This window comes from Drosophila serrata, unplaced genomic scaffold, assembly GCF_035046125.1.
Source record: "Drosophila serrata isolate PLE 108 unplaced genomic scaffold, ASM3504612v1 contig_240, whole genome shotgun sequence".
Classification (NCBI taxonomy): domain Eukaryota; kingdom Metazoa; phylum Arthropoda; class Insecta; order Diptera; family Drosophilidae; genus Drosophila; species Drosophila serrata.
The window spans coordinates 6280611-6295313 of NW_028257138.1; the positions used below are offsets into that span (position 1 = coordinate 6280611).

A 14703-nucleotide genomic window follows, 5' to 3' on the forward strand; every position below is an offset into this window, starting at 1 on the left:
AATTAGCTTATATTTATAATATATAAGTTCTGAGTTGCTTTACAGTTTTTAGAGTACAGACAAGATGTGGATATGGTACACAATTTTAATAGGAATTATTTTCCTAGTGCCAGGGCAAGGATTGGTGAGATTTTCTTGATTACACAATTTTTTGTTTCAAACTTTTAACTAGAATGTTCTTAAAGAGGGAGTCTCAAGATCAGCAGCCATGTGCCAATAGTGTAAAGGGATGCCATAAGATTGAAAAACGGTCTCCATATCAACCCTTTCCCGCCTTTGCTTATCTTCCTGTTGTCACCCAAATGACACCTGCACCGATCGTCTGGTTCTGTCCACCAGGAGCACAATGTTCTCTGTATCCTCCCGATTCTGGATCTGGAAATGGAAATGGCAATGGAAATGTTGGAAATGGTCATGGAAGTGGGAATGGAAAAGGACATGGAAGTGAAGGAAATGGCAATGTAAATTGGAATGGAAATGGCAATGGAAATGGCAATGAAAATTGGAATGGAAATGGCAATGAAAATTGGAATGGAAATGGCAATGGAAATGGGAATGGGAACGGAAAAAGAAAAGAAAATGGAAAAGGAAATGGAAATGGCAATGGAAATGTAGGAAGTGGGAATGGAAAACGACTTGGAAGTGAAGGAAATGGCAATGTAAATTGGAGTGGAAATGGCAATGAAAATTGGCATGGAAATGGCAATGAAAATTGGCATGGAAATGGCAATGGAAATGGGAACGGAAAAAGAAAAGAAAATGGAAAAGGAAATGGAAATGGAAATGGAAATGGAAAAGGAAATGGAAAAGGAAATGGAAAAGGAAATGGAAATGGAAAAGGAAATGGAAAAGCAAATGGAAAAGGAAAAGGAATGGGCAATGGAAATGGCAATGGAAATTGGAATGGAAATGGAAGTGAAGAAAATGGAAAATGGAAAATGGAAAATGGATGTAGGAAGGGACGAGGACAAGATTCGGTGAGATTAATTTGATCATATTTTTTTTATTTGCAAACTTCTAACTATTATATTTTTGTAAAGACGGAAACACAAGATCGACAGCAATGTTTCAGTAGTGTAAAGGTTATCCGTAAGATTGTAAAACGGTCTCCATATAATCCATTTCCCCCCTTTGCTTATCTTCCTACATCCACATCTTGCCCGGCCTGCGGGTCTGGAAATGGAAATGGCGATGGAAGTGGAGGAAATGGAAATGGCAATGGAAGTGGTGGAAATGGAAGTGTTGGAAATGGAAGTGGAGGAAATGGAAATGGCGGTGGAAAAGGAAATGGAAATGGCGGTGGAAATGGAAATGGAAATGGCGGTGGAAATGGAAATGGTAATGGAAATGGTGGTGGAAAAGGAAGCGATGGTGGAAATCCAAATTCAAATGGAAAAGGAAATGGTGAAGGTGCAAATGGTGGAAATGGAAGTGATGGAGGTGGAAATGGTAAAGGTGGGAATGGTAAAGGTGGGAAAGGTAAAGGTGGGAGTGGAAGTGGAGGAGCGATAAATATTACTAATAATCTCACGGCTAATATTACTGTTAACGGAAAGAAGCCAACTAAAACCTAAAAGTCAATCTTTTGGCCTTAAAAAAGGAGACATATCTCGGATTATCCGACGATGATGTGCGATATTCCCATTGTAATAAAATGAATTTTATGTTTTGAAAACGTATTTCTTATGAACTCTTTTGTGCAGAAAAATTTGTGTTTTTTTTTTATTCGAAAATGTTTAAAAACAGATCAGCATCAAGGCTTACGAAAAGGCAAAATGATGTCGAGTCTCGATTTAATTTTCATTGCATTTTTCCTTAAGATCCTGACCACTGTCCGCTTTCAAAGTGTCTCGCTGTGGCGTTGACTTGTGAGAAAGCCAGGCCGGCAGGGCGAAATATTTTAGAATTTTCACAACACGTCACACGACAGCAACTCGGCATGCATGGTTAGCCCTTGGCAGGCCGAGACTGAGACTAAAGGCTGAGGGATTGGGATTGGAAAATGCAGATGGAGCTGAGAGAGAGCTGGGATTGGGGTCCAAAAGCTGGAGCAGGAGATGATGATGCTGCGGCCGGCACCCGCACGCTCATGGCTTGTGTTTGGCTTGTTAACTGCGCTTGTTTACTTTATGTTAAATTAAGTTGAGAATCGTGCAATGCAAATCAGTGCGCAGTGCGCAGTGCCAGTGCCAGTCGGAAAAACTCAGACCTAGACTAGACCAGTCTCCGAGATAGAGACGAATGCCGAGTCCAAGCTGGAGCCGCATACAATTTTCCAACTCTTTTCTAATTGCCAAGACGTTGGCCGGAGTTCTGAGAGGAGAGGAGAGGAGTTCACTGATTGCTTTGCATACGAAATGAATTAATGTCATTGAGGAAGAAGATGTTGCCAGGAGCCCAGTGATTCTCCGGTAGCTAAAGACAAGTCTGGCCATCCACTCCTCCGCTCCAAAGTTCTCCTCTTTTTTTTCGTGCTTCTACTAATTTGAATTACAGTGCACCGGGCTCAAGATTCGCTTCCTTTTCATTATCTAAGGGCCTAAGACTTCATTGCTGGCAAGTTATCAAATGCAGCACATCAGGCCAAGTCACCATAGAGGCAGAGACATAGAACAGACCGAGACTGGAGAAGTCAAATACAGATTTCCGTCTGTCTAGGATATACTTTAAGAAATAGGGGTAAGAAATTAATATTAGAAATTTAAAAAATTCAAACAAATTAGTTTTGAAACTACATAAATCGAGACTTAAGGTAACATTTTCGAACTTCTAAATCAGAATCCAATGCATATCTCATAAGACCTCTCTTAAACAACTTTTTACTTTACCTAATGTTCATATTTTTAATATTTCATGTGTAATTAACATTTTCATATGATTTCTCCTTGTGTAAAACCAATTCTAGGCTCTCATTTTCTCACTCTACATCTTTCTGTGTTTAGTTCTCGGTTGGAGTCGTCGTCGCCGCCACACACAATAATTAAAATCTTTGCCTTTTGCCATGATTGTTTCTACCACTGAGACTGAGATAAGTGCAGCAAACTGCAACTGCAACTGCAACATGCAGCAAACAGATGCAACTGCCGCTTAGATAATGCAATGCAATTCAGTTCTTATGCAAATTTATGAGTGACTGACTGAGTGACTTCTGACGGGCAACTGCCACCGGGCGATGTGAAGCCAGCAGAGTGAATGGCATGCCATTCAACCTTTCTAAATTGTGTTATAGTTTGGCATCCATCCCGACTTAGCTCAGAGAGAAGTTTCAGTTCAATGATCTATGGATGTGGAATCCACACATACCTACCATATGTGGAATTTTCCAACTTCTGCGTGTTTGTCACTCAGCCCCGCCCCCGCCCCCCCGAGTTCTGTGGGGGGAGATAAATTCTTGAATTCCGCCTGCTGAAAACATAATGACCAAGCTGAAATCTCTTGAAGTCTTGTCTCTGCTCAGCGATCTTTTTTTTCTCATTGTTCTTTTGGGGCAATTACAATTGCAAGTGCAACAATTAGGCTCAAGTTGCATTTAACAATGCAGACTTATTTGCATATCTCTGATGCTTTCTATGATTAAGTTGTGCCATTAACAAATGAGTCTGGCTCACGTTTCTGCCACTTGCCAAATTAAGAAATTTATTGAACAACCTTACAAAATGGAAATAGACAAATTTCTAAAAACACTGAAACTGGATTGCCTACATTTGCATATGTTTAAGGTATTTTTTGCGTAAGAGTAAAAGTTATTTATGTGGGGAAGCTGAAGAAAACAACAAAAACAAAATAAAACGAAAACATATCTACGAATGTTTATATTAAGGGGTATACCACAAAAGATGGAAGAGTTATATTAAGAGGACGGGTATGATATCAAGGGATATAGGATAGGAAGGATATGTTTGTCTTGAGATTGGGTTTTCCCACTTCCTTTTATATCTTCTGCCATAGATATTTGGATGCTGAATTGGTTGTAAAGAGTCCAATTCAATAGCATAACCTTAACTAAATATTGGATATTAAACGTAGCTCCCTTATTTGCGTTTAAGAAGTATAACCTTAACTTTAAATTCGATATTGAAAGTAGCTCCCTTATTTGCGTTTAAGAAGAGGCTACCCAGGATACTATGGATATCCTGGGTACCCAGGGACAAAAAACATAGATTTTGAAAACATTATCTGTAATTGGAAACCATTTTCAATAAAGTATTCAACTCTCAATTCTTAAATATCCCTTTTACCCCATTCTGTTCTTGTTCCAAACTGTTGCATCTAAAGCCAGCAAGTGCCACATGTTGCATAATTTCCAGGTGCACGCGATTTATCAACGCGTTGCTTTTATTAATTTATATTTATATACTCCTTATTTTGGATGTAAGAAACTGTGGCCCCCAGGCGAATCAATTTCGAAGAGAGGTAGGCGACGACCGCGACATTCCATGCAAAAGAAATATGATCGAAGGACAGGCGGCAGAAGCTGGAGGAATAATAACTTGTCCCCCTGGTTCTGGTTGCGTTTTTGTAAATTATGCCAAAAAGCCACCAAATACCAGGTTGGCCTCCTCCGATCACCAAAGCCTTATAAATTATTCCACCATCTGGTGGCTGAGAGGGAGCTCCTTTCCAGCGTGAAAGCGGGCGTTTGCCTCCGGTTAATGATGATACCGGATAACCGGCACTTAAAGGATATTTATGCTGCAATGCAAGCCAGATTGCCAAGGAGCAAAGAGTCAAGAGGGGAAAAGATTCCATTCTGTAGCCAGGTTTTTTTATTATTCTTTTTTGACCAGATCTCGCTGGGTCAGACGCTGTCTAAGCCCCTTCGAAGTCGCATTAAAAGTCCATTAAAAAAGCAACGGGTGGCTGGCAGAAAAGTGGTGAACTCGCTTGAGTTTGCTCCACTTTCATGAATATGCAAAGCCAGTGCGGAAAATTTAAGAAATGTTTAACGAATTTGCAATACTCTTTTGGTTATTAAGAAGTTGGGATATTATAAAACTTGTTTCAATGTGAATATAAATTATCATTTATCGTTTTGTGGCTCAATCCAGCACTTGTTATATTAGTTAGTATTTTAAATAATATATCAAAATATATCCTCTATATTTTTGTATATATTTGGACTTGGGTTTTTTTTATATATTCCCCCTGCTTAGATGCCATTTGTTCATCAAACTCTTTTAAAATTAGAGTATTTAGAGTATTCTAATAATAATTAAGCACAAATCACCGAATGATTTGATCATTCGAACAAATTGTTTTAAGCTGCTCTCAGTGTAACTCCCTCATCAATAACCCAGTTTCCCAGGCATTAAACACTTAAAAGCCTGCCTGGTTATTATTAAAATGATATTAAAAAGTTTATTTGCACTTTTCGCAAAAGTTGTTCTCGATGAAAATGATGATTTGTACGGAGCCAAAAATACAAAAATCAACTTGAGAATCGCAAGATGAGATGAGCTTGTGTGCGGCGCTATAAAGTGTTATGCAAATAAGGCATCAAACAAAGAAAGCGGAGAAATAACAAAAAAAGAAAAAGAAAGGGGAGAAAGAAAGAAAGAAGCGCACGCAATAAAACATTCATATTTTTAGTTTTATTAAAAAAAGCCCAACTCGAACTCGATCTCGATCTTGATCTCCATCTCCATCTCCGTATTGGGACCCTATAAGTAGCCAGCGTTTGGCAAAACGCTCTGTCACTTTCCTCCGAAGCCAACTCTGGACAAGATGCGTAGCTACCTGGCCCTGCCGCTCCTTCTGCTGCTGGGCTGCACTTTGGCCCTGGCCCAATATCAATACCAGGCTCCCCATCAACAGACTCTTGCCCAGCAATTTGCGGATGTCATCGATGTGGTGGATCCTGCTGAGGAGGCCCTTAAGGCAGTGCGTCCAAATAAGAAACGCAATCAGTGCAACACCAAGCAGAATTGCTGTGAGTAAAAGTCAGGAGGAAACCCCAAAGGAAAACTCTCATATATATTTTCTCTTGCCAGTCTGTGGTACCCCGAATGTGAATCGTATTGTGGGTGGCCAGCAGGTGCGATCCAACAAATATCCTTGGACCGCTCAGCTGGTCAAGGGTCGTCACTATCCCAGACTCTTCTGCGGTGGCTCCCTGATCAATGATCGTTATGTCCTGACTGCAGCTCATTGTGTTCATGGCAATCGGGATCAGATTACCATTAGGTTGCTGCAGATCGATAGATCCTCTCGGGATCCTGGTATTGTCAGGAAGGTGGTCAAGACCACCATTCATCCCAACTATGATCCCAATCGCATTGTCAATGATGTGGCTTTGTTGAAGTTGGAGTCACCGGTTCCATTGACTGGAAACATGCGTCCTGTGTGTCTGCCCCAGGCTAATCATAACTTTGATGGCAAGACGGTAAAGTTACATTTTATTTGTTAATTAATTAATTAATTAATTAATTAATTATTTAATCTGCTCACAGGCTGTGGTGGCTGGCTGGGGTCTGATCAAGGAGGGTGGCGTCACCTCCAACTATTTGCAGGAGGTTAATGTGCCAGTGATCACCAATCAGCAGTGTCGTCAGACTCGTTACAAGGATAAGATCGCCGAGGTGATGCTGTGCGCTGGTCTGGTCCAGCAGGGTGGCAAGGATGCCTGCCAGGGTGACAGTGGTGGTCCCCTCATTGTCAATGAGGGTCGCTACAAGCTCGCCGGTGTGGTATCCTTTGGCTATGGCTGTGCCCAGAAGAATGCCCCTGGGGTCTATGCCAGGGTTAGCAAGTTCTTGGATTGGATTGAAAAGAATACCTCCGATGGTTGCTACTGTCAGAGTTAGATCATGAGTTATCATTCCTAAATTATTCTAAATTATTGAAAAGCCTTCTCATCCCATCCAATAAAATTCATGAACTTTGACTTACTTAAATGCAAAGTATTTATAATTTGTTCAGCATTCCTTTTTATGATTTATGTTTGCTAGTAATCCTTTCGGGCTGAAGATTCTTATCAAAAACTGGAACACATTCCTGGGGCTGCTGTGATTCAGGTATTTGGGGGAGAACATGGGACCCACCCTCGTACTCGTATTCATACTCATATTCATACTCATACTCATACTTGACGTTCGTGATTAATGCCTTGAAATTGTTGCCGCTGATGGAAATCTTTTTGGCAGCGTTCAACATCATAATCGTTGCTTCTTCTTAACCAAAAGACGAACTCCATTCGGTTGCCCTGTCAATCAAGCCATGTCCTGGAAGCGGCGGCATAATTTGTTTTGACTCATTTTCATGCGCAGCTCATAAATTGTGGCAACAGAGAGGGGGGAATCCATAACATAACATGGCTCTAGCCCGGGCACCTTGATTATGATTATGATGATGATGCATGTGGACAGCACTAGGGGCTGGGACTGGGTCTGGGCAACGCATCTGCATAGAGTGGCCATTGATTTACTATGTGAACACTTTATGGCTGTTTAAGTTGTTAAATTGAATTAAGATGAAATAAATTCTCGAGCAATTTTTATGTTTGTTAATAAATTTTGCATGCCCTGCGATAATTTGAACGGCTCCCGGCCGCCGATCATAAATTTCTAGACTTTATAAGGGGGCCTTGGTTTGTTGGACCCTCTAAAAATAATACTCTCCGAGCTGCATCAGACAATCGAAATAAATAATTCATGTTGGACTGTTGGACTGTTGGGGGATTGAGGTGGTTCCTGGACATGGACGCACATCCTCTGGCTCGCTTTTCGTTTCAATCTGTGGCTCAGTTTGGCGTTTTCGGCAGCGCCCAGGGGAGCAACTACAAATGGACTGCCATTGCAGACCAGCAGTGTGTTTTCTCTTTTTGTGGTGTTTGCATTTTAGATTTTTTCACACCTAAACGGCGGTGGGTCCCTCGTTCCGTTCAAAGCAACCGCCGGCGGCGCAATCTCCAACCTGTCCCTGTGCCAGGCACTTGATACAAGATTCACCACAGTCCAGGAGAGTCGCGGTTTTTATTCTATCTAATGTCGGGTGTCGAGGTCTTACCAAATTTGGCCCTGCTCGTAGCTTTTCAAATGTCCGATCCAGCCCCAAGCCAGCGAATTTGTCGTGACTTGTTAATGATACATTTCGCCAGGTTTTGCAGGTACCATATACCACACTGGAGATGGGAGAGGTTCCCCTGACTCTGGTCTGGGCCCTGGTCAAGTGTTGGCATGTCGCTTAAATGGTACATGGTGCCATCTTTGGAGCAATCCCAAAGATGCAGTAAGAGAAATATCTTTTTAATTAGGGTTTAAAAGGTATAAAATATACCTAATACATTACTATAGGATTTCTTTTCTCTCTAAACTCATTTTCTTATATGTTTCAAGATCAATTTGAAATACTTATTACCAGGTAAAGCTTCTACCAATTTTCTTACAGTGCCTGGACAAGTATATAGTTAGGTCTTGGACTAAAGGAGAAATGACTTAATAATCAAGGTTTAAAAGGTATAATATATACCTATAACATTACTGTAGGATTTCTCTTCTTCCTAAATTCATTTGCTTATATGTTTCAAGATCAATTTGAAACACTCATTACTACCAATTTTCTTCCAGTGCCTGGGCAAGTACCCTGGTTATAGTTAGGTCTAGGACTAAACCCATGTTAATCATGACTTGGCCATGGTCGCGGCCCTTGGGGCTATCAGTTTTCATTGATTTGAATAGTTTTTCAACTCTTTTTCAATTTGCTAAGGGCCGCTGAATGTAGTATGTAGTATGTACTATGTTCTCTTGTCTTGTTCGCGCCACAATTTACGAGCTGCCTGGGACAGACGAAATCTCAACTCGTGATAATTAAACTGCGGCAGCAACAAGAGTGAAAACAAAATGATTTACGGCCAGAACCTGCAGCATTATTTTTTCTTAACCATGGTCGTGTCAGAGCTCACTTTTATTTTTGGCCCCAGCTTAATCTCATTTGTCTCTGTTTGCCGCCTGTGACTGTTGATGCCTCCTGAATAAATGGCTTCGTAATTACGAGTGTTTAGGCCGGGCTCAGAAATATATTTGTCTGCAGACAAAAGCAGTTTATTAGATCGCATAAAGCTAAAGCTTGAGAAGGATTTAGCTGCATAAAATCCATTAGAAGATCGTTTTTTTCTTACCTCAAATGGAATGCAGTTCTGTACGTTTTATGGCCCGACGGGCGAAAAGTGTGAAAAGCTTTGTAAAAAATAAGAAAAAAATACTTTACAGCCTGGACATAAAAGACAAGGGAAGGTATTTTCTAATGTTAAATCATATTTACGACCATTAAACATGGGATTAGTACGTTAAATGTTTATTAGGAAAGATTTTTAAATGTATTTACAGCTGCAAGCCTCAAGTTTATACTGTGGTTTCCTTTAGAAATTTTTGCATATTTAATTATTAAGCATTTTCTTATTATTCAGAAATTTATGTTTCAATGATTTATGTTTATTTTTAAGAGGTACAAATTATCACTGAAAAAGCTATTAAATGATTTTACTTTAAGAGGTATTAATAAGGGGTTTTTTCCGGTAACTATTTATACTAAATCCAAGGCAAACTTCACAGTTGATGTTAAAAAATAATAAGTATATATTTGAATATACTTTTCATATTTATTAATATTATAATATATTAAAGTTTGCTCATTTTTAACTATTACTTAACCCAGTCATCACCCCAATGAATTAAACACGTACAGTCCGTGTCATTCTCATATGCATAAATCAGTTTTTTTGGTGCGCTTTTTACTTTTTGTTTCGTTTGGGTTTTTGTAGAATTTTTTTTGTTTCGGCGCTGAACACGTTCCAGTTTTACTTTCCGTTGGGATTATCTTGGGCATTTTTGCACGTTGCACATTTATTTTAATTTCTGGCTGATCTCTTAGCAAATAGGCTGGGCTTCAGGCTCAGCCTCAGCTTATCCGGCCACGATGCACGTCTCTACTTTATGTAGATAATCTGGAGAGATGGACTAGAGGCTATTGGGATCGGGTTCCGGGGGGATTTCTTGGCCGCAAACTGCTCATTAGTTTATTAATTAAGTTGTGCTCGGCGTTCGGTAGTTGCTCAGAGACTCGGTTTCCCAGAGACTATGAGCGTTGCTGCAGCTGCTTTTGCTTCTGCTTTCCAGATTTATTTCTGTCCATTACGAAAATTGTCTATGGGCTATGCGGTCGCATCTTCTTCCTCGTCCCAACATTATTATGCTAGTTGCTGTAGTTATTTTAAATTGTTTTGTCTGGCCTAATGATACCCTACACGGCAACGGGGCAGCGGCACTTTAATCGACAGTAGTTGGGCTTTAACGCCTGGCCCTCAGCCCGCATTTTCCGCATCTTCCTCAACTTTCAGCTCCCAGCTTGAATCTTCTTTCTCTGTTGAGATTCATTTTCAGCTCTCGAGTTTGCCTTTTAGCCGGCTTCAGGTTTAGTTAGCGGCCGCTAAGTGGAAGGTGTTGAGAAAATGCACAAAAATTAATCATCTTATAATTGCTAAATTGCCAACGGGCCATTCAATTGCTCAAAAAACCCCCAAGCCTGAGAGCGCTCCGGCCCATAAATTAGAAATTTGATGAGGCGCTAAACCAGAATAAAATATGCATTAACAAATGGTGGCCAGCGTGGGCATTGGCATTATAATCATCAAGCCTTCGCTTTGTCAGTTCTTTGGGAGCCTAAACCATATAAGAAAGGTCTGACAAATTAGCTACACGTTTTGGTACACTGGAAAGAAAAGCTTTGATAAAGATTAAGTTTATAAAACATTTTTAGAAATATATATATACAATTACTAGCTACCTATATATAGTATTGTTATTATTAACAAGAAAGAAACCAAGTTTGGGAAACCGATATCCCACTATATCCTTGAAATAAGTCCAAGGTTCTTTGGTTCATATATGCAATCTATCATAACTAAGTCAAAAATTCATTAATTTTGATTCGGAAAGTTGTTCTTTGCTAGTTTTTTTTAGGTAAACAAATCTGCATTCCGAGTTTTTAAAAATAATGAAATTAAATTTTTGCCAAATTTTCACTTGGTAACATGTCAAATTTAACGACAAAATTTTGTAAAATAAAATTTCAAAAATTTTTTTTTACCAAACATGGCTAGATCGATTCAGCTGTTAATGCTGATAAAGAATATATATGATTTACAGGGTCGAAATAGACTCCTTCACTGTTTTATAAGCTTCGGACTGAAATTATAATACCATTCGTTGTGTCGATATTTATCTATATTTTATAGAACAATTTTATCTATACATCAAATGGTTTAAATGTCATAACTAAGCCAAAAAAGCATTAATTTTATTTCGGAAAGTTGTTTTATGTTAGTTTTAATTAGGCTATCAAATATGCATACTTAGTTTTTGAATTTAACGAATTTAAATTTTTGTAAAATTTTGACATAGTTAACATGTAAAATTTATTAACAAAATTTTGTAAAATAAAATTTCAAAAAATCTTTTTCCACCAAATATGGTCAGATCGATTCCGTTTTTTATGCTGATCAAGAAAATATATGATTTATGGGGTCGGAAATGACTCCTTCACTACGTTTTAAGCTTCTGACTGAAGTTAGAATACCCTTCAAAGTCTTCCTTTGGCTCCACAACTTTTCTTGCAGAAAGTTGACAATACTCCCTAATACTTTTTATTCATTTTATTTTCCAGTGTAACTATGTCTTCTATTGATTGAGCCGCCTAACAAAATATTTATTAGCTACAAAATCTTTTAAAAGAAATTGTATTCTTTGCTAGATTGTCTAAGAAAGCTTTTGTTTTTCTCCACCTGCAAAGTTTATGACCTCACCTGATCTTCTCAAAGGGATGACGTCATCCAGGTGGTGTTAAGTGACCTTGAAGCATGGTGGATTGTGTTGTGTGTGTGCGTGTGTGTAGCTAATCAGAATGGACAGACACTTTTGGATCTGCCAGAGTTCCACCAAGTTCTCTTCTGGGGCTGGCCACGCCTGACGCGTTGTCTACATTTTTCTCGCTTTACTTTTAATTTTGCACGCGCGTCCCAGCGGGTTTTCCTTTTGCAGAGTTTCCTCTTTTTTGTTTTTTTTCTTCCCTTCTTTTCTGATGAGTTTGTTTAGTTTGAAATATGTTTTCTATACGTGCGTCATGTTTGGACGGCCCATGGTCGCGATTCATGGCGGGGACGGGCACTATAATTAAAGGTATTGGTAGGCGTTACTATTGGCTCAGTCCTCCTCCTTCCTCCTCCTGCTCCTTCCAAACTGGAAACGGCAGATGGTCAGTTCGTCGGTCTGTCTAGGTGGACATTGCGTCAGTTTGGCGTAAAGTTGATCTACAAAAGAATCGCCGCATACTCACAGCTCAAACAGTTATGTAAGTTTCCTGTAGAGCGATCTTCTTCTTTGAAATTCATAGGAAATTGCCTTAGCCAAAGCCACAGTTTCGGCCTGGCTCTGACTCTGACTCTGGCTTTGGTTGTTAATTGCCAACACACTCAGCCTGCAAAAGACGGATGTTGGTCTACAATTTGCGCTATGCTTCCCAACGCCTTCTCATCTGGCATTTGCTCCGCTCTGCTCTCGGAATTAATTAGCACTTTTGCTTGAAAATTAATTACTGCAAATAACAAGTTACACTCGGTCGGTCTCGGTCTCAGGTTCCTCTGATTCTGGCCATCTTCGGACTCTGAGACCTGCTCCTACTGCCGGTTTCGAAAGCGAAATCCGAGAAGAATTTCAATAATTTGCAATGAATTAACTCGGGTTTGTGGCCGTTTCAAAATGATTTACATTTTAATTCAAAGCATTACACAAGTTTGAATATATTTGAGGATGTGGCACAAGGTATGCGTATGTAAAGTGGTTTTCAGAATTGGGTTTTCAAATATAGTTGTGAAATACAAATGGAATAAATTTTAGTATTACAAATCCTGCTAAAATTAGATAACCCTTTTATTTCGTTACAAAACCCTGATCTCTGATACTTTATAAACATGATTAATGACTTGAATCTATCAAAGTGCTCCCAGTCCCAAGTTGGCAATTGTTATCCATTATTTATTAGAATCCCCAAAGCCAAACTTCTTTCGCATGCTGTCACAGTCATCCATCGCAGATTGTATAACCGCACAATGAAATTACTAAGAGTTCCCCAGAGTTCCCTCGAGTTTCGAGAGCAACAAGTGCTTACCGCATTAACAATTGCAAATCTTTGGCCACAATTTTTATGACTTTAATTGTTTTGCTTTTGCCTGGGATGACAGATAACCAGAAGAAGATCACGGGCCCGATGGCAGAACAGTGAAAAATAACAAACAGCAGAGACCTAAGCTAACCCTAAACACTGGAAATAAAATAATAGTTGGAAAGATGTAATAATGTTGGTATTAGAGAAGTTATAAATATTATAATGTTTATATAATGAGAGTGAGTGATATGAATATGTTTAATTTTGTATTTAATCATTCAAATGATCATGAATATATTATTAGATTTTAAAGATAATACAACATTTAACTAAAAAGGTAATAGTGAAACATAATATTAATAAATTGTAAAGGAATAGAGAATTATTTAATTAATCATTGTAAGTAACAGAAACTATATAAACCATTATAAATGAATTAAACAGTATGAAATAGATCTATAGATTTCACTTGCTGACTCTCCACATCCACAAAAATACTCTAATTTTTCTCTCACTGCACTCAGCAGGTATAGGCCAAGTTAAGGAAATCAAATTGCAGAACTCGAGCGTTGAGAAAGCACCGTTAATGTGACCCCGACGTGCGCGGCAAAATAGATAAAAATGCCCAGCAAAAGACACAAAACGAGGCAAGACAAACATTTCAAAGACAGAAAGACAGAGACTCAGAACCAGATACTTGGCTAGTTGGAAAACCCCAAGCCAGTCAGATAGATAGATACGTAGATAGACAGTCGTTGCCGTGTAGTTGCGGGCGGGACCCCGAACCCAAACCAAACCAAACCGCAGAAAGGCGGCGGAAAATGATGACCTCGTGCAGAAAACTAAGTCACACGAAGTGAACGAGCCAAGAAGCGACCAGCAATCAGTGACTGAAAAATTGCCAACGATGATCTCAGCCAGAGTCAGAGTCACAGTCAGTGGGTGAAGGGGTCCTCTGAAAAGAACAAAAAGAAAAGTAAAAGAAAAGCAAACAATGCCCCAGGCATTGACACAGCTGCAGGCCATGGGCAGGGCAAGTCCCCTGGATAAGCTTAAGGCCTTAAAAGGCAGAGGCTTCGAAATATCATACATAAACGTTATCTTACGACCATGTCACTTGGCCAAAATCCCCAGAACAGTTACACGCTTGGCTTTAGTGATTTGTGGTAATGACTAAAGTGCTAACTTAAGATGGTGAAAGGGAAACAAAGGGAGTGTTTTTTAAAGTATAATTAAGTAGAGAGTTCTAGAGAATCTTATTGAAAGAATGAAAGAGTATTTCTCTGCTCTTTGTAAAGGTTACCTCTTGAAAGTTCAACTTGAACTTGGGATTCAACTTCTGGCTTAATCCTCACTTGGCCCTGAACCGTATCGTATCAGTTGTCAACTTCGGTGAGCTCCTTCCACTGACACTGACCGCCAAAATGGAAATGCGTTTCAAATCTGGTCGAGAGACAGCCGCCGGTAACCCAGTATCTCACCTCCTTCCCAGTCAGTTGCAATTTCAATCAAGTGGGAACAGGCTAAGGGTTGAGCAGGTTGCGGGTT

At 39.5% G+C, this 14703-nt stretch overlaps 3 protein-coding genes across 3 annotated transcripts in view; all 3 read left to right on the forward strand.

Moving 5' to 3' along the window:
• Positions 1-14703, forward strand: part of dcma (syntaxin-like domain-containing protein decima) — a 152668-nt gene that overhangs the window by 62921 nt on the left and 75044 nt on the right. The window lies entirely within an intron of this gene.
• LOC147644008 (uncharacterized) lies at positions 15-1679 on the forward strand. Its single transcript, XM_086830921.1, has 3 exons — positions 15-124; positions 186-977; positions 1041-1679. Exons 1-3 carry the CDS (start codon positions 65-67, stop codon positions 1572-1574), a joined length of 1386 nt encoding a protein of 461 aa, XP_086687047.1. The 5' UTR covers positions 15-64; the 3' UTR covers positions 1575-1679.
• LOC110179176 (trypsin-1) lies at positions 5589-6893 on the forward strand. Its single transcript, XM_020946577.2, has 3 exons — positions 5589-5929; positions 5991-6382; positions 6450-6893. The coding sequence occupies exons 1-3, from the start codon at positions 5725-5727 to the stop codon at positions 6801-6803; spliced, it is 951 nt and encodes a 316-aa protein (XP_020802236.2). The 5' UTR covers positions 5589-5724; the 3' UTR covers positions 6804-6893.

What these genes read in the sequence shown, in the direction of transcription:
- LOC147644008 (XM_086830921.1), top strand. Translation starts at nt 65, where the DNA reads ATGTGGATATGGTACACAATTTTAATAGGAATTATTTTCCTAGTGCCA. An exon ending in TAGTGCCAGGGCAAGGATTG is followed by an intron (nt 125 to 185) that starts GTGAGATTTTCT and finishes ATGTTCTTAAAG; the next exon opens with AGGGAGTCTCAAGATCAGCA. An exon ending in AGGGACGAGGACAAGATTCG is followed by an intron (nt 978 to 1,040) that starts GTGAGATTAATT and finishes ATTTTTGTAAAG; the next exon opens with ACGGAAACACAAGATCGACA.
- LOC110179176 (XM_020946577.2), top strand. Translation starts at nt 5,725, where the DNA reads ATGCGTAGCTACCTGGCCCTGCCGCTCCTTCTGCTGCTGGGCTGCACT. An exon ending in CAACACCAAGCAGAATTGCT is followed by an intron (nt 5,930 to 5,990) that starts GTGAGTAAAAGT and finishes TTCTCTTGCCAG; the next exon opens with TCTGTGGTACCCCGAATGTG. An exon ending in ATAACTTTGATGGCAAGACG is followed by an intron (nt 6,383 to 6,449) that starts GTAAAGTTACAT and finishes ATCTGCTCACAG; the next exon opens with GCTGTGGTGGCTGGCTGGGG.